Below are 26,051 nucleotides of genomic sequence, written 5' to 3' on the forward strand. Positions count from 1 at the left end.
TATAAATACAAAACAGATTCTGTAGTTAAAAAATAATAATGCACATTGAAAAGACTCTAAACATTTCTGAATTCACATTTTCTAAATCTACAACTTAGAAAACAAAATGATAAAAACAAAAAAATACACCACACGCACCCATTTTCCCAAACCTTCAAAAGTAAACACACGCAAACACACAACACACACACAAGTTCAAGTTTTGTTAGGACAGGACAATTAACTTCTCTCCCGCTTCGTGGGGGAAAGATAGAGGAAATACATCAGCATGAAATTCAGGATCAACATTTTTCACAATAGACAAGGTGCGGTGGGGAGGGGGGCATTTCTTTGTCTTTCAAAATGTTAATAATTTACCATATGTCGGGGCAAGCACTAATAACAAAACAAAGGATAGAGGAAAGAAAATCCTCATCGTTTCCCTATGGGTGCATGGCGAGGTTTAAAAACGTATTAAAAATACCTAATCCATTTCAAAACGAGGGAGATGACCCTATAATTCACCTCAATTGACCAATCTCAAACCACGCCCTCTTCTCTTGATCCTCCTTTGTGATTGGAAGATCAAGAAAAGAGGGCAGGGTTTGAGATGGGTCCATTTATTACCTTCCCTAATCTACAGCCCGGCTCCCCCCCTTTTAAACCCAGACGTTGCATATCATTACTCTTGCAAGATAATTTCAAGAAATAGCATTGTAGTTCTAATTAAGTAATTTGACACAATCAATTAAAATAACCAAACTCTCTAGTCAACCTCACATTGATAAGACAGGGGCAGATGTGTAAGAAAAACATAGCTGCCAATTCAACAAGAGAGCATGCTCCTCTTGCACAGTCACAGATTAGGAGAGTCCCACTGTCCTGCTAGCTATGGCTAGGTATCCAGCATAGGTTTTCAAAACCTCTTACTCTTACATTGACCATATTCACACGGTGGCCATTTAGCTCTTATGTCGTGCTCAGGTTGGGTTCCTTTCCACCCTGTTCCCAAGAACAAAAGACCATGGGAATAAGGTGGAAAGGGTACCCAATCTGAGCAAAATGGCCACTGTGTCAATATGGTCCGATTTAGACCAAGTGTTTGACTGCCAGGTCCATCTTCACGTGGGCCAGACATGAAGCATGGATCAACCCAGACGAAGACATTTAACATAGGAGCACCTTCAGAATGAGATGTCTGAGTAATATCTATACTCAAAAGTTTCACATTGATAGGAGAAAAATCCTTGTATCAAACACCAACCTGGAGACATGTTTGCTGATCTGATAGATATAAAGATTAAGTTCCACCTTATTCACAAGAATATATATTTTTTTTATTGTCTGCTTAACATCAAATCCAGTCAGTTTTCCATGAACTGCTTGTGGTGAAGTGAGCAGGGAGACATCCCTGTGTTTGGTTAAAACAGTAGCTTCATCTCATGCAGTGATTGGATCCTGTAAAGCTGTGCATGGCCAGTTAAAGCTGATGTAATACAAGGCTGCCCCCTACAGGCCAAACGGTGGCACAATCTTTTTTTGCTTTGGAAATGAGGAAGACACACAAATTCCTGAGTTAACACATTGTAAACACCGCCCAACGCCCCAATCCTTTAGCTGGTGATCAGATATGCATAATAAACTCCCATGTTTGTATCATATTGCTACCCCCCTCCCCCAATAGGTCAGCGCATTTTGATATATATTATATATATATACATACACACACATATATATATATATATATATATATATATATATATATATATATATATATATATATATATATATATATATATATATATATATATATATATATATATATATATATATATATATATATATATATATATATATATATATATATAAAGCGCTTCCTACTGGTTGGACAGTGCACAAACCACTGTACATCCCAGCCCAACACCCTCCCTAAACCCTATCCTCTTTAAAATAATATGTACAAAAATTATTTTGCAATACAAAAATAAACCAAGGGAGGGTCAATCCCCTTTAGGAATCATCAACATCTCTTAAAAAACAACAACATGAAAAAACATTGCTAAAACAAAGAGTGATGGCTTCATAGTGTAATATTTCCTATCCAGGGAAGATATTCCACAGAATACGTCCCCGTTCCCCCCTCCTTCAGTCTCTCTTCCATACATCCCCATTCCACTGAAACCCCCCACACCACACACTCCTCTCCTCCGTCCATCCATCCATCTCAGCTCCTGAGCAGATCTCCCAGGTCGTAGGTGTCAAAGAAGTCGGACACCCCCTCTCCGTCGTCCAGCCCCCAGAGGTAGTCGTCGTGGTCCAGGGGAGGAGAGAAGCTGACGAAGGAGCTGTTGGGGTCCGAGGCGAAGACCTGGTCCTCTGTGATCTGGAGCAGGCTGGGAGGAAGACCCAGGAGGCCCTCCACGTCCAGGAGAGTGGAGCTGGAGGTAGGGGTGCTGGGTGGGACTGGGGCTGGTCTCGAGAGGTTAGCTGTGAGAGAAGAGAGGGGAGGAGATGGGAGGAGAGGAGATAAAGAGAAGAGGGGAAGAGGAGAGAAGATAAGGGAGAAGAAGAGGAGATAAAATGAGAGGGGAGAAGAGGAAGAGGAGATGAGAGGAAGGGGAGAAGAAGAGAGAAGAGAAGAGAAGAGGAGAAGAGGAGAGAAGAGGAGATAAGTTAAGAGGAAAGGAAGAGGAGAGAAGAGAAGATGAGATGAGAGGAAGAGGAGAGGAGGAGAAGAGAAGAGAAGTGAGGAGATGATAAGAAGAGGAGAGAAGAGAAGAGGGTGAGGGAGATGAGAGGAGAGAAAGAGGAGGAGAGAAGAGGAAGAAGAGGAGAGTTAAATAACTGTCAATCTTCATTAAATTTTATACAATTTTGTGTACAATTTAAAAGTAGCATCCTCAGGAAAGGATTCTTAATAAACAAAAAGCATGTTTAAAAATATTTTACACTGCTATATTCTCTGATGTAGCCAGTACAGCCAATCAGAATCTGAGTGTACCTGGACCCCTAGACTACATCACCCCACAGAAAACCCAACTCACCTTCCAAGGGCTCCTGTTTGACGGTGTAGTTCGGGGGTACCACGGTGGGCGTGGAGGGGGGACCCAGGGGCTGATGTAGGGTCTGAGGGTAGTCCTTCCTGGGGGTGGTGGAGCTCTTGACGGGGCTGGCGTCCTCCAGCCCCTCCTCAGGACACAGGTAGACTTCAATGGGACCATTCTTACTCTTCAGGTAGATCTGTAAGGACCCCTGCTGTCATGAGAAAGGGAGACATTCAGAACAGGTGTGGAATACAACAATACTACAATACTAATACAATACTATACTAATACACCACAACAATAATTACACAAAAGTAGGGATCTTTATCCACTTGAACACATTTGTGAGAGCATTCTTCAGAGGTTGCAGAGCATTTAACATTGAATCCTTGATTCTAATATGTTCAGAATTATGATACGATATTCCTTTATTGATCCCCTTGGGGAAATTCAGGTGTCATAGCAGCATGTGGGAGGGGGAGGAGAGGTACAGATATGGGCATGGTAATAGTAGAAAGACATAAATATAGGCAAATTTGAGATAAAGATAAAAATAAACAGTGTAAACAATATAATTAACTCTGAATATAGATCAGTTATATTATACATTAAATATGGTCAAATCTGGTTTACTGCTGTAGGGTGTTCCACTCACCCCTGCCGACTCCGGCACCTCCAGCTTGGTCTCAGGAGGAGCCTTGACCGCGATGACCGTCTGGTCCTGAAGACTGGCTATGGAGCGGATGTCCTGGTACGTCACATAGCCCAATGTACAGCGGGGGTCAAGGGTCAACACACGGCACGACATTTGTAAGATGCAATAATGATACAGACCAGAGAAAATTCACTCTCTCTCACACACACACACACACACATTCACTCTCACTCTCTTTCTCTCTCTCTCCCAGATGTAAAGGATATCTCTGGTTGTCTTTGTGTTCGGTGAGCTGTTTCAGCTGTGTGGTGCTGGAGAGGATGAGTTCATCCAGAGCCCTCTCCGCTCTCTCCAGGTCCCCCAGCTCTCTCCTCAGAGCCCGGGCCTTCTCCCCTCCGCCCGCTCCGCCCTCAAACACACCGCCGACCCTGGGACAACACAGAAACAGGATAAGAACTTAAAATCAGTCAGTAGGATTAAATAAAACACTTCCTTGAGTGAGAAAATTGGATTCTTGTGATTATTCTGCCTAGGTTCTTGAGACACCAAGATGGGTGCCACAACACGGTTTTCTTTAGTGAGCCTGGGTCAGAGGGTGTGCAACTAAATGACCCATTAGGTCCTGTGCCTGGTTGCATATAACAACTTACACTAAGGTTAAAGTTGGTTGCTATGGGGACAGCAGTATTTCACAAAACACAACAACATTATGGGAAATGCGCTTACCGTCTTCTCCAGAGTCAGACAAGACGATAGATACAACTATTGACCAAAAACACTTCTCCCGGAGTTTTAAGCTAGGCTAGCTGGTCCATATCCGCTTCCATTCATTTGTGCTAGCTAAGCTAGCTTGCAGCCGGATAGTTTTCTACTCAATGTACAGAGAGGAAATTGGTATCTATCTTTTTGTCTGACTCTGGAGAAGATAATAAGCACATTTCCCATAATGTTGGCGTGTTTCTTTAATAAAAAGTGTTTTATGCAACTGGGCACTGAGCTAAGAAGAGTACAAAGTTGATAGGTATATTTTCAGTATCACTCTATTGTCCTCACATCCACTGGATATTATTCTTAGACTTCTTGCGGATGAGCTGCACTCCCTCCAGGACGTTGGTGATGTCATAGATACGTCTCTTCTGGACCTCCAGGACCTCGGTGGCCCAGTTGAGGTCCAGAACACCGTCTGGAGACTCTGCGATCAGACCCACAAACTTCTTAGTCAGCAGGCCCAGGGACGTGTCGTACCGCGTGCGCTCACCTGGTGACTTGGGAGCTGAGGACAAAGACAAAACACACACACATTGTTAAATACGTTTTTTTTCAATCCACAGGTTATGGATCACACATATAGTATTTCAAATATTAACAGAAATTCTGCTGGGCTTTGACTCATACCCCCCCCCCCCCATTATTTCTCTATAACCACACATGTAGACTACCACATGCTGTCCTCCTGTCGGTCTGGGGAGGGTGTAGACGACCACATGCCTCCTCTGATACATGTGGAGCCACCAGCCGCTTCTTTTCACCTGACAGCAAGGAGTTTCACTGGGAGAGCGTAACGTGAGCAGAGGTTCATGCCATCTCTCCCAGATCTCCTCCCTGCTGAACATCTGCCCCGGCCGACCAGTAGGAGTCGCTATTGCAACGACCAGGATGCGTCTATGCTTTTACCAACGCGTTCGTGTTTCCGGGTTCCCGTTTTGCGCTCCGATTGGCCACTGACCTACGCTAGTACGCCCCCCTCGCTATGAGCACAGATTTTTACACGACACGTGAGATATGAAGACAGATTTAACTGGGTATAAGAAGGAAGTACCATACGAGCCGCAAATTGAACATGCAGTGAGTCTGCGACAACAACCCAATAATAAACACTCAAAACAGCTATTACCAGACAGCAGTGGTGCCTGCTTCAAATGTCACGTATTATAGGCTATAAGCCCGTGTAGATCTATTCGGAATAATAAACATATACACCCTCTAGCAAAACATGACACAATGTGATCCTATCTCCGATAGAGCGGCTGGTCGCAGATGCGAGTTGAACGAACACATCGGGAGGAGAATGAATGAATGAATGAAAACTTTATTTAACGGATTGCAGAATGGGTACAATACAGTACGGCTCAATACACACAATTGTTAAGGGGATGCAGACCAGAGAAAGACGTTTGTCTTGTTTACATCAGGGTCCCCCATTTTCAATTCAGTGAATTGTGACCAGGAGAATAGACCAGACGTGCATCATCCTATAATAACCTCATGACCCCAAAGGCGATTAAATGAAAATCGACTTAATTCATAAAACACGGCAGGCCTGTGTGTGACTATAGTACTTGTTGTCAGCAATGGGATTGTCTTCTTTATAGATAAATAAGCCATTGTTGTTGTAGACCCGATGATGCATCTCTAGAGCAAGACTCGCTATAAATGTTTCAAAGTGTAACTCAACTGAAGAAGACCGTATAGCCTGCTGTACTGAATTGTCCAGTAAGTCTAACTAACAACAAGGCTATATTGCTCCATTCAGTGTTTATTATAATAACCTATTTGAGCTCATCATCACCGACCAGGGAACCTACACTGTGGCCGGATAATAATAAACAATAGCGCACAGACACACGCTCATAGCGAGGGGGGCGTACTAGCGTATCAGTGGCCAATCAGGAAAACACGCAAAACGGGAACCCGGAAACACGAACGCGTTGGTAAAAGCATAGACGCGACCAGGACTCATACCCCACTGAACCAATTGTGTTCGTAGGCACGACTGACCAAGCTGGAGGTGCCGCTGCTGGGAACTGAACCCGGCTCTCTGCGGTGGTAGACGAGTGCTTAGACCTCTACACTACCCAGCCACACCTAGTGCTTAGACCTCTACACTACCCAGCTGCCCCTAGTGCTTAGACCTCTACACTACCCAGCCACACCGAGTGCTTAGACCTCTACACTACCCAGCCACACCTAGTGCTTAGACCTCTACACTAGCTAGCTGCACCTAGTGCTTAAACCTCTACACTACCCAGCTGCACCTAGTGCTTACTGCTTAGACCTCTACACTACCCAGCCACACCTAGTGCTTAGACCTCTACACTACCCAGCTGCACCTAGTGCTTACACCTCTACACTACCCAGCTGCACCTAGTGCTTAGACCTCTACACTACCCAGATGCCCCTAGTGCTTAGACCTCTACACTACCCAGCCACTCCTAGTGCTTAGACCTCTACACTACCCAGATGCCCCTAGTGCTTAGACCTCTACACTACCCAGCCACACCTAGTGCTTAGACCTCTACACTACCCAGACGCCCCTAGTGCTTAGACTTCTACACTACCCAGCCACTCCTAGTGCTTAGACCTCTACACTACCCAGCCACTCCTAGTGCTTTATAGACCTCTACACTACCCAGCCACACCTAGTGCTTAGACCTCTACACTACCCAGCCACTCCTAGTGCTTAGACCTCTACACTACCCAGCCACTCCTAGTGCTTAGACCTCTACACTACCCAGCCACTCCTAGTGCTTAGACCTCTACAGTGCAGTACCCAGCCACTCCTAGTGCTTAGACCTCTACAGTACCCAGCCACTCCTAGTGCTTAGACCTCTACACTACCCAGCCACTCCTAGTGCTTAGACCTCTACACTACCCAGCCACTCCTAGTGCTTAGACCTCTACAGTACCCAGCCACTCCTAGTGCTTAGACCTCTACACTACCCAGCCACTCCTAGTGCTTAGACCTCTACAGTACCCAGCCACACCGAGTGCTTAGACCTCTACACTACCCAGCTGCACCTAGTGCTTAGACCTCTACACTACCCAGCCACACCTAGTGCTTAGACCTCTACACTACCCAGATGCCCCTAGTGCTTAGACCTCTACACTACCCAGCTGCACCTAGTGCTTAGACCTCTACACTACCCAGCCATCCCTAGTGCTTAGACCTCTAAAAAAATGTCAACGCCTCCTTTGAGTGTCAATGTGTCATTGTGCCATGAATCAGATAATGTGTCTCCAGCTGTGCTCCACATCAGGTGTACTGTACTCACTCCTGGGGCTGGGGGCTCTCGCTGCTGCGCTGCTGCCTTTGCCTTTTGGGGTGCGGAACTCTGGCAGGTAGAGAGGGTCCTCTAAGTCCAGCTTCCTCTTGGCCTGGAGAACACAGGGAGATGGAGGGAGAGAGAGAGGGAGGGAGAGAGAGAGAGAGAGAGAGAGCATGTTAAAGAAACAACCAGGTGCTGAGTCTTTATGCTCTTGCAACGGGGAAGTTTGAAGTGTCACAATGGCCGTTTCTGAGCAGTAGGGAAATACAGTGCGCTAGTTTACATGAATTATGGATTTCAAGATTTATACTTCAATGTCAGGCCTCCACGCTCATTCTGGTCTCATGCTAGAACGTCAGAGGAAAGAATCTTGGGCTACATGGCAGCTGTTGACCATACTCTGCTCTTTTTATCTATGGTGATAGTAGCATAAGGTTAATATGCCCTAAAAGCTATTATGTGAGAACTATCATCAGGATTAAAGTATCAGTGGAACTAATTGGCTCCAGGAAACACCCTCCATCCGTCCATGAATGCTTAACAAATCCCATAGAATTTTAACAGCGTTCTGTAAAGCTATAAATCACGCAAGGATGTGATAGTCAGAGTTATACAGAGTGACCTCAGCCCATCCCTGTAACTGTGCCATCTGGGCAGGAGAAAGTGCTAAATGAGGGTTGTTGAAAAGTGCCATGTCGTAAATGTGCCGGTGGTCCTCAAGCGAGAGAGAGAGAGAGAGAGAGAGAGAGAACAAAGCACCTCCTCACACGTTCTAAGGCACTTCAAGCGGGGACTGGTTGTGTGTGTGTGTGTGTGTGTGTGTGTGTGTGTGTGTGTGTGTGTGTGTAGGTGTGTGTGTGTGTGTAGGTGTGGGTGTGTGTATGTGGGTGCATCAAAATACACTTTTCCAGTGTATTGATTTGTCTGGGTGCTAAAAGTGTTACCATCCATGTTGTAAAAACAATACATGCAAAATATTTTTGCAATACGAGGTGATTTAGAGGTGGAACGGTACATCAGTTTTTATGGCAAAGTGTCCCTTCACGCTGTCCTCCCCCAACATGGCCTGCTGTTAGTGTGTGTGTGTGTGTGTGTGTGTCTGTGTGTGTGTGTGTGTGTGTGTGTGTGTGTGTGTGTGTGTGTGCGCGTGCGTCTGTGTGTGTGAGTTGCAACATTGTTACATCTCGCACCTGCAATTTTTGGGGGGGATGGGCCTATAAATAGCTTTGCCTGTGTGGCTCTGCATAGCAGTTTACTCAATTCTGGTCAGTTCTGGTCAGCAATTCATCAGTTTACTCAATCCCTCAACGGAGTCAACGCCACCATCACCCACCACAGGATCCAGCTCTCACAAGATGGCGTCGCCGCCCTTAGGCTCCCGCCAGAGCAGCCGCAGCCTGGTCTTAGGTCTGGGCACCAGCATAACCAATGCAGATGACATCATCACTGGCGCCAAACTGCCAAGTGGTCGCCAGATCTTGCGGTGCATGCTGTACAACTGCGACACGCAACTGCATGCCAAGCGGCCAGGTTTGACCGGAGCCTTGTCACGGTTCCATGCGGCTAAGGACGTTTTGGAGCAGGTGCAGCCATTTTATGGAAAGGCCAATATCCCAATGGTGAGTGATCGTCGAGCATGCGACAAGATGGTAGCGCTCGTCGATGCTAGCAACAAGCTGCGGCACATTCCAAAGGCCAGGCGCTCCAGTGAGGCTACAGCTCGACTGGTGGACGCAATGGAGCACAAGCTGGATGCCACATTCCCGCTGTGGCCTCCAAATGCAGAGGAGCTGATCTGTGATCCAGAGGACATTGCTTTCCTGGCCAGCATGAAGGGCGACAGAGTGGCCACATTTGGAGCATTGGATGCCAATCATGACCGCTCAACATGGCCAAATCTTCGCTGCTGCAAGCGCAAGCTGGACCAGGTCTAGGACTCTAGGATGCTTGAGACATGTTTGAAAGACTATTTCAATGTTGTTATCAAACATTTTGTTCTTAAATGTTGGGGTTAATAAATGTTGTTCTCAAAAACAATTTCTTCCCGTTTTTGAAATTGCCTTGCCATGTTATCTAGTAAAACGCCCAAAAAGGCCCATTTTCATATATTTCACATGCTGTGTGCTAACTTTGCAGTTTGCACAAATCATTTTTATGTTTGTCCGAACAAAATGCAACCCCAGACAGATTGATATGTTGAGATTAAATTTTTGCATTGCAATTTGATGCACCCGTGTGTCTTGTTTGTGTAGGACCTCCTCCCGACCTACTGCCCGCAAAATGCTAGGAAATCCCTGGAATCATTAAATGCCGGTCCCTCCCTCTCACACACTCTCTCTCTTCCTCCTCTTCCATCTCCTCCCCCTCTGCAGCCTCCCTCCTTCTCCTTCTACTACCCTCTCCTTTCTTCTGGCAGCTTTTAGAACACAGGCTCACTGCCACTCTCCTGGCTATCACAAAGACACACACACACACTCCACAAGTCACCTGACTTTGGCCCTGATGCACCACACACACACACACACACTATACCTACAACTAAAACACATACTCATAACCTTTGGACCCCAACATCAAAAGAGAACACTTTCATGTGACCACTCCTGGATTCACTGACCTACATTAGGTCCATCATAACAAGACCAAAAGTCACACTGACCCACGTCCCAGTTAGGATGTTATCTGAAATTACGTGAGATTTATTATCACTCAAGTACGTCACACTTTTTATTCTACTCTATAACTACTTGCTAGCTTTCAGTATTATTGGCTTTCACTTTCTTTCACTGGTACTCTCCATATTGTAGCGTCCCGGGGTTTCCGAGCGCTCGTGGAGAGACTCGTATCCCATGAGCCTTTGCGTGTGTTTTGTTCAGTTACTGGTTATGGCTTTTTCTTGTTGTTCTGTTGTCATTTTGTATTTGTAATAAATACAAGTGTCTGGGTTTTATTTGTATCGGTTGGGTAATTAATTAATTCTATTCATTAAATAGTTGTGTCACCGTAACCCACCAAGACGCTGGCCAATGCCCCCTTGCATTTCAATTGAAGTTGGGAAATATGAGTGTTAAAAACTCTGGTTGAATAAAAAAGACTGAAAGAGTGAAGATCCATCCTCGCTCTATTGGTGTCAGAAGTGGGGCGGTGGACCATGAGGCCGTTGGAAGCACGTGCGTGTGCCCAGAGGCATGAGGGTGATGCAGCACAGGGACGCGCTTCCCGAAGGAGGGGGATAGGGTAGACTTGCTAGCCCTTGGCTAACGGGTCAGACCCGACTGGTTAGCGCTGTCGCCTGTGGTAGGGGCGACCCGGGTTAGATTACCGGCTGCCCCCTGAATTGCGCTACAGTATTATTGGCTGTCACTTTCTTTCATTGGTGAGAGAAGTGATCGATCAGAGGGCAACGCCCACATTCCCAACATCTGCCACCCCCCCCCGTCATGACGTTTCTGTGTTCTTGATAAAGCATATCACTTTTTAACAGCCTAAATTGTATAAACAAAGTTGTACTGTTGCTATTAACATATTTTTCGGTTACTGTAGTCAAACAATTGCACGACCATAAAAAAGGGGACTGGTTTGAGCCTCACAAAATAAATGCTAACTGGCCAGAGATATTGTTACATTATAAATGGTAAATGGCTGCATTTATATAGCACTTTTATGCGCTTTACAATTTGTTCCTCACAGTTTACCCATTCACTCACACATTCACACACCGACAGCAGAGGCAACCATGCAAGGTGCCAACCTGCTCATTGGGAGCAATTAGGGGTTAAGTGTCTTGCTCAAGGACACATCGACACGCTGCCCGGGAGGAGCGGGAGTTGAGCCGGGAACCTCCAGATAACCAGGCAACTGCTACATACTGGTAGACTGGAATCTCACCCAAGAATTCACATGTTGTTCCTGTGCCCCATGGACAGTTCAGTCAACATTGGTGAACATGCACCACTCACACCTAAAGATAGAAGTCATAGAGAGAAGCGTATCGGCTGTGAGGAGATATTATAGTATGTATCGTCATAGAGAGCCGTATAGGCTGTGAGGAGATATTATAGTATGTATCGTCATAGAGAGCCGTATAGGCTGTGAGGAGATATTATAGTATGTATCGTCATAGAGAGAGCCGTATAGGCTGTGAGGAGATATTATAGTATGTATCGTCATAGAGAGAAGCGTATAGGCTGCGAGGAGATATTATAGTATGTATCGCCATAGAGAGCCGTATCGGCTGTGAGGAGATATTATAGTATGTATCGTCATAGAGAGCCGTATAGGCTGTGAGGAGATATTATAGTATGTATCGTCATAGAGAGAGCCGTATAGGCTGTGAGGAGATATTATAGTATGTATCGCCATAGAGAGCCGTATCGGCTGTGAGGAGATATTATAGTATGTATCGTCATAGAGAGAGCCGTATAGGCTGTGAGGAGATATTATAGTATGTATCGTCATAGAGAGAAGCGTATAGGCTGTGAGGAGATATTATAGTATGTATCGTCATAGAGAGAAGCGTATAGGCTGTGAGGAGATATTATAGTATGTATCGCCATAGAGAGAAGCGTATAGGCAGTGAGGAGATATTATAGTATGTATCGTCATAGAGAGCCGTATAGGCTGTGAGGAGATATTATAGTATCGTCATAGAGAGAAGCGTATCGGCTGTGAGGAGATATTATACCGTCATAGAGAGAAGCGTAAAGGCTGTGAAGAGATATTATAGTATGTATCGTCATAGAGAGAAGCGTAAAGGCTTCGAGGAGATATTATAGTATGTATCGTCAGAAGACAACAAAAGTGATTTCAGTTTTTCAGAAAAATCAAAACGAAAATGTTCACATTTCACATTAGCACCCCCTCACCTCTCTCTCTGCCCAACCCGTCTTATATGGGCATTGATAGCTCCCTCTATCTGGTCAAAAGCAGCCCCTCTGATTCCATCTAGGCTTTTACTGTTGCATGTAGTCCACTAGACTAGCACTTGAATTATAATGACGAGAGGAAGAGACGGGAGAGGAAGGTACAACAGAAGGAGAAACACTGAAAACGGTCATGATATGAAAGTAGCCAGAGGAGGCAGACTGGATGAATGTCATCCATTTTCACTGTGGACTGTCAGGTCTCAGAGACCAAACACATGGCATGATCATTCCCTCTGCTCGCTGCCCCCTAGTGGGCTGGAGGTCCACGCTCTCAGAAACAACCCTGAGGCAGACGCTGCACACACACACACACACACACACGGCTGAGTGAACTAATGAGGCGTAGGATTTCATCCAGACGCTACTGCCAGGTAATTAGTAGCTGCTGGGTAGAATCTCAGCCCCCCCCCCCCCCCCCTCCTCTGGCTCTGTTTCCACCTGGCAATAAGATCCGATCTATAGTGATCTGATCACAAGTGGCCAGCTCTAAGTGGACCCACTGAGAGTGCGTCTCCATGTGTGTCTCGAGTGGCCGCTTGTGATTGGATCTCACTCTTCCCCGCTCAATATGCAAACAAAAACGCCTACATTCAGAGTGTGTGAAGTAGATGATGATATGATAGAATCCCTTTAATTTTCGAGAGAATGCATAACTTTTCAAACGCTTCCCGACAGTGAGACTGGAGGGGCGACGCGCTAAATAACCCACTGGCCAAGTTATGGTTTTCATTATAACCTCACGCCGCTGCTCCTCTTGACTCTGTGTCGTGGATGAAGCCAGCTTGCTCAATTTGAGGACCAACTGGAGATGAGAAACAGGAGGAAGTAGCTTCTCTGTGTTCACAGCATAGAATTATACATATGATTGACCAGGACACGTTTAGGTAAGCCCTGCTAACAGAGTGTGGCCTGAGCGACCAGGTCTCTTAATATGTCCTCAGTGTGTGACTCGTGGGGTGCATTCACGCCTGTAATTAGAGCTGTCCACTTGTGATCGGATCCCCCCGTTTGGATCTCAGTGCCAGGTGGAAAACAGCCTCTCTGTCTCTCCACTACCCTCACTGTACCCTCTGGTTAGGTCTTCTGTGCCTCCACCTCCCTCCCTGTAAACCCCCTGATCCCTAGTAGTAGTAGTAGTAGTAGTAGTAGTAGTAGTAGTAGTAGTAGTAACAACAGTAGTAGTAGTAGTAGTAGTAGTAGTAGTAGTAGTAGTAGTAGTAGTAGTAGTAGTAGTAGTAGTAGTAGTAGTAGTAGTAGTAGTAGTAGTAACAACAGTAGTAGTAGTAGTAGTAGTAGTAGTAGTAGTAATAACTGTAGTAGTAGTAACAATAGTAGTAGTAGTAGTAGTAGTAGTAGTAGTAATAACAAATAATAACAGTAGTAGTATTAGTAGTAGTAGTAGTAGTAGTAGTAGTAGTAGTAGTAGTAATAACAAATAATAACAGTAGTAGTATTAGTAGTAGTAGTAGTAGTAGTAGTAGTAGTAGTAGTAGTAGTAGTAGTAGTAGTAGTAGTAGTAGTAGTAGTAGAAATGACAGTAGTAGTAACAACAGTAGTAGAAGTGCAAGCAAAATTAGGTCAGCCACTTTGGCTAAAACAGCTTGAGGAAACCCAGCCCTTTTCTGAGATAAGGAAGTGGTGAGGACTATCTATGCCACAAGTGTGTGTGTGTGTGTGTGTGTGTGTGTGTGTGTGTGTGTGTGTGTGTGTGTGTGTGTGTGTGTGTGTGTGTGTGTGTGTGTGTGCGTGTGCGTGTGTGAGGGATGAAGAAGGCTGCCATTGTCCCAGTGTACTCTATGACACGTCCACCTGTTAGCTAGCGACATCTGGAACACCATAGCACGTGTGTGTGTTGGTGGGGTGTCCGCTGCAATAGCACACACACACACACTAAATTAGTGACAGCCTCCTTGATGGCAAGAGAAAAGTGACTAGATGGTGTTTGTTCAGACCTCCAATGGGATTACAAGCTGTCTTTTTGGTTCAACAGCTGTCATGTGGCTAAATGACAGCAGTGTAAGACTGTCTACAGGACATGACTAGCGCTGTCCTACTTGACTAAAGATATTCATAGTCCACCAACACTGTGGTCCAACAGCCATTTGACATTGACAAACATGTAACATTTTTGTTTTCCACCTGCAATAATGTAGAAGGCCCTATTTAAATTGAGTGCTTACCAGATATGTGCTTATACTTTTTCAGGAAAGAGCCATTCAGCATGAAAGAAAAGCAAGAAATCAACTAAGAAAGAGTTAAGACCAAAACGACCGATTACTCGACTATCGGCTATGAGGGGGGCAGCCCCAGAGATGATAACTACAGGTGAGAGAATAGACCGATTCCTGCCCGAACATAACCTTCTCATGTACCGGGTGAGAATAGTTTAATAAACAAACTGATCACACAGAGTACAGGAACAGGATATGACTAGAATCTCACCCATTTTAAGAATTCACATGTTGTCCTTGTGCCCCACGGACAATTCAGTCAACATTCATGCCATATTCATGTCATAGAGAACCTTTCAATTTGTGAAGCTACTCCATAGTCACTGACTTAACGGAGCCATAAAATGTTAAACTTGAGGGGCGGCTACATGGCGTAGTGGGCAAGGCGCTCGCCACGAATGCGGAGACGCTGGGCTCGCCTGTTCGAGCCCAGCGCTCCACATTGCTTTCAGTTTAGCTGGTCGTTCATACTAATACACATTGGCCGTATTAGGGGGTGGGAAACTGATGGGTGGGGATCGGGCGTTGTGGACAGCGACTCCTACAGGTCGGTTGGTGCGCCTGCGCAGTAGAATCAGGAAGTGTCGGGGCAGCGTGAGCCTCCCACGCGTTACTCCTCGCCGCTGAGAGATCGAGCTGCGCAGGTGAAAAGATGCGACTGCTGTTACCTCAAGTACCGGAGGGGACTTGTGCTATGTATGACTTAGTCCACATTGCAGCCGGCTTGTGGGAGGCAAGAAACAGCGTTCGTGACAGGGGAGGGTTGAATTGGATGATACGAAATTGGGATGGGAGAAAAATATAGAAAATGGGAGAAAAAGTGGATAAAAAATAATTAAAAAAAAGTTAAACTTGAGCTCTCAGTCCCAAACAACGTTCGTATTCTTGTATTGCTAACAGGTCTGAACCAGAATTTAAACGTCATTTGGGTGTAAGAGCTCACATACTTCACAGTCTATGGAGCTGCACCAGATTTTACATCCAGTGACAACATTAGAGGTGGTGGCAGAGAAGGGGATGAGAAGGAAGCTGGCTGCTATCCTGGAGAATCCCTCCCACCCCCTCTGACAAGCTAGTCAAGATGAGAAGCACATTCACAGTCACAGGCCCAGGTTACACGGGGGGAAAACAGGAACGTTGTATTTTCGAATGATTTCGTTTTCCTAGCGGCAACGCTCCAAGGGGGTTTTCGTTCTCAAAGTCCCTTGGACCGGTGCCATGTAACCTCGCGCGAGCCGTCGCCGTTCACAGCCAACGTCCATGCGCACTATAGACACCTAAGCTTCTGACAACAAGAGCGTTCAGGAGACAATGGAGATAATGCAACGTTCCTGTTTTCCCCTCGTGTAACCGCAGCCACAGACTCATACCCCCCCGTCACTCAACTAACCGCCTCGGCCAGTCCTTCATACCAGCGGCCATCAGGCTCCACAACATTGGGCAGGGAATGCTGCCAGACATCCAACTACAACTACTAGGAACCTAAAAAGGACAATAATATATGCATACTGCACCATTATGTGAATACTGTATATTTCAGTTAGTTAGTTAATTATATTGATTTGTTATATTGTTTACACTGCTTGTTTGCACTATCTGTACTGTACCCCCCCCTCCCCCTCCCCCATGCTGCTATGATGCCTGAATTTCCCCAAGGGGATCAATAAAGGAATATCTTATCTTATCACAAATTAGCGATGACCTGATCACCGATATTCATTCTAAATAGCTTGATCAGAGAGAGAGGGAGAAATAACATGTGAATTCTTAAAATGGGCATCATTCCCCTTTAACACATTATGGGAAATGCGCTTACCGTTTTCTCCAGAGTCATACAAGAAGATGGATAGATACCAATTTCCTCTCCAGCTGCAAGCTAGCCTAGCACAGCACAAATGAATGGAAGCGAATACGGACCAGCTTGCCTAGCTGTTGGCCAAAAACACCTCTCCCAGAGTTTTAAGCTAGGCTAGTGGTCCGTCTCCGCTTGCATTCATTTGTGCTAAGCTAAGAAGATGTGTGCAGTCGGATAGCTTTCTACTGAACGCACAGAGAGGAAATGGTATCCATCTTCTTGTCTGACTCTGGAAAACCGGTAAGCGTATTTCCCATCATGATGGCGTGTTAAAAACGACTAGCCTATGTCAGGTATGTAGCTACATGTATAATTTGCACCAGTAGCTCTGGGCCTCGTGGGTCTGCAGGTCTGCACTCTCACAGACTCAAACCTAGAGAGAGGCGTCAGATGGGAACAACCGGTTTCACCTCCGTTTAGCCTGCAGCTGTGTGTGTGTGTGGACCCCCCCCTCCTCCTCCCCTCCCTTTGAATGAAGGATTTCTCTGGTGAATCAACCACATTATGCAAACATCATTTCAGTAGCAGCTAGTGAAAATATAGCCTGCCACCCTCACCTCCCCCCCCCTCTCTCTCTCAACTCTGCAAGCTAAACCACAGTCAGTAAAACTCTACGTTATGAAACTGAAGAATGGTAGCAATCCATGTGCAGACTGGAGAGTCATGTGGCCGATGGGGGTTAAACCCACCTAAACTAATTATGTTAATTATATTGATTTGTTATATTGTTTACACTGCTTTTTACTACCTGTACCTCCCCTCCTCCATGCTGCTATGATGCCTGAATTTTCCCAAGGGGATCAATAAAGGAATATCTTATCGTATACACTTTCTGTTACTGTAGCACATCTGTTAGTGATACAGCCTAACTGTTAGCATAAAAGAGAGACTTTCAGTAGGCTAATCCCCATTGCTAACAGACATAAGTTGCAGGGTCCCACACACGCTTATCTTAACTCAGTCTACCCACCTGTTTATTTGAGAAATAGAGTTTACCCATCGTTTGAAGCTGATATAAATCTTCATAGACTAGCCTACAGTAAGTAGTATCAGATCCATGCAAGTTACATGAAAGTAGAGACTTGAGGACATGAAACAAAATAATATTCTGAGTTATAGTGATCACTCACAAATGAGTAGTTTACCCACTTTGTATTTCATCATTGTGCAGCTTAACACACAAGAACAATAAGACATGCTTATCGTTCTGACTTAAATCTGATAGAGAACATACAGACTATCTGGGATTGAAGTTATCCACTGTTGAAGCCCATCGCTGTGGATGTGGAAAAGTACAGGCCCTAAGGAGCCAATGGACCAGCTTGTTTCAGCCAGTGAGTTTAGTTACAGTATCGTGATACTCAGGCTCACTGTTGCCTCACCCTGCGCCCGCCTGCCTAGTTCCACCCAGGAGCTCCACGTCGTGAGTCCAGCCCCTCTCCTCCCCTCCCCTCCCTCGTTTCCCACCACTCCTCCGGTTTGTGAACTGTCCACAGAGGCATTTCACACAGAAGCTCGGTCACGTGAAGGACTTTCAACACTCTGGTAGTTCTCCAAAGCCGGGCCTCTCTTTAACCAACAAACCCTGTCTATCAGACCGCGTGGATTCCATCTAAGCCCGGCGGGGCATGTTCCAATATGTCTGCGAGCGCCTCCCTTCCTCTGTTCACACAGCACCCCTCCATCACTGCCACCACCACCACCACCACCATAGGTAGTGAAAGGCAAAACTAACAACACCTGCATAACTGATGGCGCTGTCAATTGTGTCACTGTAGAGGAGGAGAAAGAAGGGTGGATCCATCCGTTTTGACACTGAAGAGGGGAAGTGGGGGGAAGGGGGGCATTGAAATGTAAAACTGGCCCTATTGAGGTCACGATGCTGCTTGTCCTGAGGCTGGGGTTGAACAAGGGGAGCCATGGGGAGAAGAGAGCTGGGTGTAAACAGCAGGCATATGTGGCCAACCTTGCACCTGAATGAGGGCTTCACCACGGAGGCTCCGCAGGGACCCCTTGAGGCGCAGGACGACGAGGCTACAGGAGGGGACGCAGCGCCTATAGGGCTTGGGAAAGAGACTTTACATTTCTGTGGCAAGCTGCTGTTTTCAGGGGATCACTCCCATCTGTTGACTGACAGGCAAGAGTCTCTGGTTAAAGGATGGTTTGGAAGTCCTGTGTGAAAAGCCGCCACAGCGTAGAAAACCTCAAACCCTTCTCTTTCTCCGCCCCTCCTTCCTCACCGGAGCCAATAGCAACCGTCTCATTTTCCACCAAGGCCCCAGTCAGCGGCTCGGCAGCGTGGCCCCGGAAGGCGGAGCGAATTGGGCCCATTCATGAGCGAGTGAAGAAGCGGAGCGCGTTCACGCGGCACCGTCTGCGAGATGGTGCACAAGCTTTAGTCGTGGGCTTCTGACGTATCCCCCCAGTAAATGGACCTTGGAGATAAACCCAAGAGGGGCCTAAATCTGTATCAAACCCGGACATCCGCGACCAAATTAGTTTGAAAGCAAACGCAGCTATAATTGGGTGGCAATATTCGAGTGTGAGGCCATGTATTGTATTCCTTCTTAGCGGAATTGTTTCGTCCAACCTGGCAACCCAAAGAGAAAGAAACTTGCACATCTTTCTCTCCACCTAGTGCAAATCATTTTCCATTTTAACACCTCGTGAATTTTGTTTATGGCAGATTACACAGAGAGAGAGAGCGAGCGAGAGAGAGAGAGAGAGAGAGAGAGAGAGAGAGATCGATTTGCATTTGAAACGGTTGTGGAGTTAATGGCTCCTGTTGTGCTAAGCATAGTATGTATAGCTGTTTAAGGACTGTGGGGGCTTGGCTCAGTTTCTGTCCTTGAGACATTTGCATTTGAAAAGTAAGTGGCCTACGATTGGAAAATGGCAGAGAGGACGATGGTATCAAGCAAATTGATCGCTGGATGACTGCAGTCTTTATGGCTTGCTGCTATTGGGAGTGAAATTCATAGTTTACAACGGTAAGAAAAGGTTTTAAACACTGATGGTAAACCATAAAGCCCATGCTACAGAATGAATTCATGAATTCAAGAACGAAGCCAAAATCAGAGTGGCTAAACTGTGGGACTGTATATAGCATATTAAACAGACGGATGTTGCAACACCACACCACACCTAGTAGTGTGTGGTGTCAGGGATTCCGACCGTGCTCAGATCCTCTTTGAAAGAGGGGGATCCATCGCGATAAATAATTTTGTTATATTCAGATGTGGATTTATTTTATAGTTTAATTAGGCAAAAGTATTAATAATAAACAGAGCAGTTGATGCAGAAAGAATAAAAGACAACAGAATATATTCTCGAGCCAGTGAGTCCCTAAGACGCACTGCCACACAGACTGGTGGGTCCAGTTAGCTGTCCAACAGTTCGTCTCAAGAAGCTCCAGTCTGTCCAGTGAGTCTGTCATATATAGCAAAACATAGGAGTTCCTGGCCCTCCCTCAACAGATAACTCTCAAGGTCGGCCTACAAATGGAATGCTGGTTACCATGGAACAGTAGATATGGCATATTATAGACTCTGTTTCATAGTCCTTTTACAATAGATAGAATTATAGACAGATAGATAGATTTATAGATATTTTACAGTGGCTATGTTTGGTTTCAATTGAAACAAAACGCATCTTCCGGGTTTTATATAGTTCTATGTTTCCCACCCACCGACTCGACATTAGAAACATGGGAAGAAGGGCCTTTTGTGCTGCTACTCTGGGGGGAGGAACATCCGTCTTCTATCTGTCCTGTGGGTCTGGGTTGGTTGCCACAGAGGACCGTGTGATTTTATTTCTCATAATCTGCAGATGAGCGTCTTTCTGGTGCAAATAAGAGAAGATATTCCTTTATGGATCCCTTGGGGAATGCGTAAACATGCATGTGGATGATGGATACAAAATGAGTAAATCAGCACTTCTTGTACTGTCTAACCGATAAGATAATTTGTCTGTGGCCTTGCATCATGTAGTCCCCCCGCCCACACACACAAAACCATTAGTAGTAACTAAAGTATAGTTAATATAAGAGGAATCTGGAGAATGTGTATTGAAATTAGTTGAGGACTAGACTTCATCGGAGGCCTTTCCTGAGCTTTGAATGGCATTTCTGACTCAAATACAGGGTAAAGCCAAAAACCTCTGTACGCAATACGCATACGTCTCATCAAGCAGAAAGGAAACAGCGTGTCACATTATGATCATCAGTTCACACGCCTCTGCCAAATGCCACACCGCATATTTCTACTCTTACAATGACAGAGAAGAAGAGCTCCTTGTGAAGTTATCTTTACTCTTTACTCATACTTCATTCTGTGTGTCTGTGAACCCTCTTCACACCTGGGATTAGCATACATGGGCCCAAACAGCTATTCAAAAGAAGTCTGTCCTTCCTACCTCTCACCTAGACGACCAACGCAAACCGTTAGCATGTTGTTAAGAGGCGTCAGAGAGGAGGAAGTGAGGAAGTTCACAGAAGAGAAGGACCAAAATAAGTGTTTACGATCAGGGTATTAAGAAGAAGAAACAAGAGGTTGTTCCTCCATCGCTTCTTCACTTCAGACTGAACACTTTATTTAAAAGACATCAACAGTTTATTTGCAGAATCTCTGATCCAACAGGATAGATCTCTGATCAAACGGGATGGATCTCTGATCCGATTCAGTACCATTTCTATTTGGGGGTCGTTTGCCAAACGCTCCCTGGTGTTAAAAACTCTTTTTAGAACCCGTCTACAGGCCGACCTCCTCTGCTGAAGTGCATATTGTTGATCAACGATTCCTCCAAACGGCAAATATTGGGTAAAAAAAAGACATCTTGAGTAGCTTCTGTTACCACGTTCTTATCTTTCTCTCATCCCGACATGAAAACAGACAGGTCTGCATAGAGGAACCCTGGATCACAACTGAGTTTGGATACAGAGACAAGAGCATGAGAAGAAGAACAACAACAGGGAGGATACCACTGTTTCCACAGGTATTTTAAGCTGCGGTCCATTGCCTGTGCCTTCAGTTCAGGCCCATGAAGCTAGATGTCAGCAAGTCAGATAGTCAGGCACATCAGGTCAGATAGCCAGGCACATCAGGTCAGATAGCCAGGCACATCAGGTCAGATAGCCAGGCACATCAGGTCAGATAGTCAGGCACATCAGGTCAGATAGCAAGGCACATCAGGTCAGATAGCCAGGCACATCAGGTCAGATAGCAAGGCACATCAGGTCAGATAGCCAGGCACATCAGGTCAGATAGCAAGGCACATCAGGTCAGATAGCCAGGCACATCAGGTCAGATAGCCAGGCACATCAGGTCAGATAGCCAGGCACATCAGGTCAGATAGCAAGGCACATCAGGTCAGATAGCCAGGCACATCAGGTCAGATAGCCAGGCACATCAGGTCAGATAGCCAGGCACATCAGGTCAGATAGCCAGGCACATCAGGTCAGACAGCCAGGCACATCAGGTCAGACAGCCAGGCACATCAGGTCAGATAGCCAGGCACATCAGGCTGGCCTATTCTGCCACTTTCTAAATCAGTCCTGATAAAAATAGATTTCATTGGCCTACTTAAAAGGGATAATTGGTAAAGAAACCCATCACACAGACTATTACAAACCAATAGGGACTGCTGCCAGACATCCAACTACTAGGAACCTAAAAGGACAATATACTACCTTATGCATACCGCACATTATGTGAATACTGAATACTTCATCAGATCATATATTTAGCATTTTAAGATTATATTAGATTAAGATTATTGCATTATTAGACTATATATTGCATATATTTAGCATTTAGTTTTTTTCAGACTATATATTAAATTATATATTGTAACTATTTATTGTAGGGCAAATATAACTGAGAGGGCATACATACCCTCATCTCACACCTTGTTGACCATTACGCACATGTCCAGAGTTAATTATGTTATGTTAATTATATTGATTTGTTATATTGTTTACACTGCTTTTTACTGCCTGTACCCCCCTCCCCCCATGCTGCTATGATGCCTGAATTTCCCCAAGGGGATCAATAAAGGAATATCTTATCGTATACACTTTCTGTTACTGTAGCACAGGGGTCCCCAACCTTTTTTGAACCAAGATCTACTTTTTAATTTACCACCTAGGCGAGAGCTACCAGCAAAAATTGTATATTGTAAGCCGTCATTTGAGGCTTTATAAAAGCAGCATAATGAACACAAATCTGTCAGTGCCGAGTCCGACCTCATCTTAAATAACAAACAGCATTGCTTGTTGTAGTTAACAAGGAGAGGCAGAGCTGATTTTGCAAAAAAAAAAATATATATATATATATATATATATATATATAATCTAATTTTATTAATCGAGATCTACTTGAAATCAGCCCGCGATCTACCTGTCGATCGCGATCGACTGGTTGGGCACCACTGCTGTAGCACATCGGTTAGTGATACAGCCTAACTAACTGTTAGCATAAAAGAGAGACTTTCAGTAGGCTACTCCCCATTGCTAACATACATAAATTGCAGGGTCCCACACACTCTCTGCATATTTGGATTCATGTTCCGGTAGCCATGGCATACTAGTTGTTACTGTATCCCCCCCTGTAAGATAATTACACAATAGCACAGCATTGAACTAGAGACTTCCTGTTTCCAATATTTAGCCTAGCTTGAAAGAAAGAATAGACAACACGCAGTATCAGTGAGAAAACACACCAGGCAACATCATGACAGCTTATCAGCGACACGTCCCATTCCCGGGTGACCACACATACACCCAACATTAACCTTGCTTATACTACAACTTATATCAAAAACCACTATAGCCACAATGAACCATGATAGAAAATGTTGTTATTATTATCATAATTTCTTGTCAGTTATGCTAAACCAAGCCTTTATGGTTAGAAATTGGTTATTGATTGGTGGTGGATTGACTTTAAATGTTTTATCTTTGATCTGTGAGCAGAATAGAAAAGTAGCTAGCCTATTAGTCCAACTTCACACTCACAGACCCCCAGAGGAGGGAGGGGTTAGGAGGAGAATGCAGAATTAAGCCTCACCTTGGCCTATGATAAGCCAGGTGGTAGCCTACATCTCCACCATACGTATACCACTCTAATCCTCTTGGAAAGACCTTAGTGTGTATGGGGTCCAAGGCCAGGGGGTTAACGTGAGATTTGGAGGCCCTCTCCCAAGACTCAACCCCTCACCCATTTAGCCCTGCTGCACTTCACTAGATCTGAAAAGGCACGGGCCGGTATCAACGTCGGGCTAAGGAGAGTAGGTCAGCATGTGGCAGCCATCTTCCTTACTTCTATCCGATTGTGTTCAGATCTTCTCAAATGTTTTGTAGAGAGGGGGATGAGCTGTTTGAGGACTGAAGGGGTCACCAACCTTTTAAACCAATTCTTCACATAATGTTGTCCACTGACAGTTGATCTAGAACTCTAAGTGTACAAGTAATGTACAGCTCACATAGCATAGGACCCACAAATTGATAAATATTAGGCTGTGAACTCATATTTTATAAGACTTTGTCTCAGGGGACTCCCATCTGAGAAGATGTTTGTTGCTAGATATGATTAAGTCCAGAATTCCACAAATGTCTACTGGTGGAGAAAGTGAAGCTGGTCAAAATAGTCACTCACATATATCATATATTTTCTCATACTAACTAGTGAATAAGCTATATATACTAACTTCCAGTGAATTAAATAGCCACTAATAATTATACTGTATATAGTATATTTTTCTCATGTACTAACTTCTAGTGAATTAAACTGTTTTTCTGGGGGACACCCCAAATCCTCCTCAAGGAGCCCCTGTTGAGGACCACTGGAGTGGGCTATCCCCCAGTATAGTCCATGCCATCAATCCCAGTAACTGCCACACCACAGTCCATTACAGGAACCCAAGGTACTAAAGGAACAGCTAAGTGTCTCAATGGTCTGCAGAAATCCTCCCCAAATACTGAATGTATACATTACGTCTCACTCCCAGGAAAACAGAGCAGTTGTCCGGTGACAACCTTTGACCCCCCCCCTCGACACAAACCAACAGGTTTCAAACAGACAGGTGCAGGCCAGATAGGTACATGATGTTAATGGTTATAACAGCTGTCCCTGGGTCGTAATGACTCAAAAGATAACTAGTAATAGCCCCAAGAGAGTTCCCCTGTCTCTCTCTGCTTGTAAGAATTGAGATGTTTCCTCTTTTTAAAAACACAACGATATGCACCGAATCACAATGGTTTTAACTTATTGGAAAGAGCAAGAAGAACATCATCCATAATAATAATTACTAGCAGGCTCTTCCAAAAGCATGAAATCAGCCCCAGGCGTTGTTAGATTCTACAATAGCTAGCCATCCAAACCCAGCAGCTTCCCACTGTGGGGCCACTCATCTCCTCTTTTCATAAAGCCCCCCCCCCCCCAAACAGTCAAAGATTATCATCAACGGTGTGTCTGTCTAGCTACAGCTGGGATGCGGGAGAGAAATGTCATAGACACACAAACTAGTTTCTCAAGGCCCGCGAAAAAAATGACAAGGGAACGCCATTCATTGACGTCAAGCAGTGCAGCGGGACACAGTGGCTCCTCAGTGGCGTCACGTCAAAAACACATTTCAACTCCCAAAAAGTCTAGTTACAATATGCATGCCAATGGTAATCGGGAAATATTCTGCCCACGTAAATTGGAAAACAGTATAGATTAGTATGCTAGTTTAACAACATGAATACTGTGCAAATTGGTCGGCACGTCGTACAGTTATATTGCTCTGCATTGTTCAGTGAGTGTGTGTGTGTTTTTTCTTTACCGGCAGTCGACCGGAGGATGATCTGATGGGTTTAGCCGAGTCGGGTCCATGGGGGGTCGAATACAGGCAGTTGCCCCTTTGTTCCGCCGCTGTTGTGTTGCAGATCTGCGTGAAATAACCAGCCGGTACCGTGTTGATAGGCGGACTGGACAGTCCGGTGCTGAAGAACTCAGTCTTCACTCCTCCTCCGGTGGACAACATCTTCATCTTGTGCTGAGAGCACGGCAGCCCCGCGGCCCCCCGACCCGCTGCCGGAGAGACGCCTTTAGGCACCCGCATCATTTTCATGTAGATAGAAGCTCAAATTAACTGCTAGCTATAGCTGGTCAAGCAGGAGGACAAGTCTGTTAGCAAAGCACAGTGATCAATGTTCTCGTTGTTGCCTCTCTGTTGAAGGGAGTTGTCGTTCGGGGGTATATAATTACTAGCCTACTGTTAATAACAGTAACGATGACACAAGATAAATTAGCTTATAAGGTGCACAATGCGTATAAGT

The 26,051-nt window shown here is 45.2% G+C and overlaps 1 protein-coding gene across 1 annotated transcript; it reads right to left on the minus strand.

Annotated features, from left to right (window-relative positions):
* Positions 1–2,203: 2,203 nt before the first annotated feature.
* Positions 2,204–25,837, minus strand: e2f2 (E2F transcription factor 2; the record flags this gene model as incomplete). Its single annotated transcript, XM_084310531.1, has 7 exons — positions 2,204–2,466; positions 3,024–3,231; positions 3,679–3,793; positions 3,945–4,106; positions 4,732–4,951; positions 7,731–7,833; positions 25,556–25,837. The coding sequence occupies 7 exons, from the start codon at positions 25,835–25,837 to the stop codon at positions 2,204–2,206; spliced, it is 1,353 nt and encodes a 450-aa protein (XP_084166657.1).
* Positions 25,838–26,051: the final 214 nt, after the last annotated feature.

Source organism: Notolepis coatsorum (genome assembly GCF_963971535.1).
Source record: "Notolepis coatsorum genome assembly, chromosome: 3".
NCBI classification, from domain to species: domain Eukaryota; kingdom Metazoa; phylum Chordata; class Actinopteri; order Aulopiformes; family Paralepididae; genus Notolepis; species Notolepis coatsorum.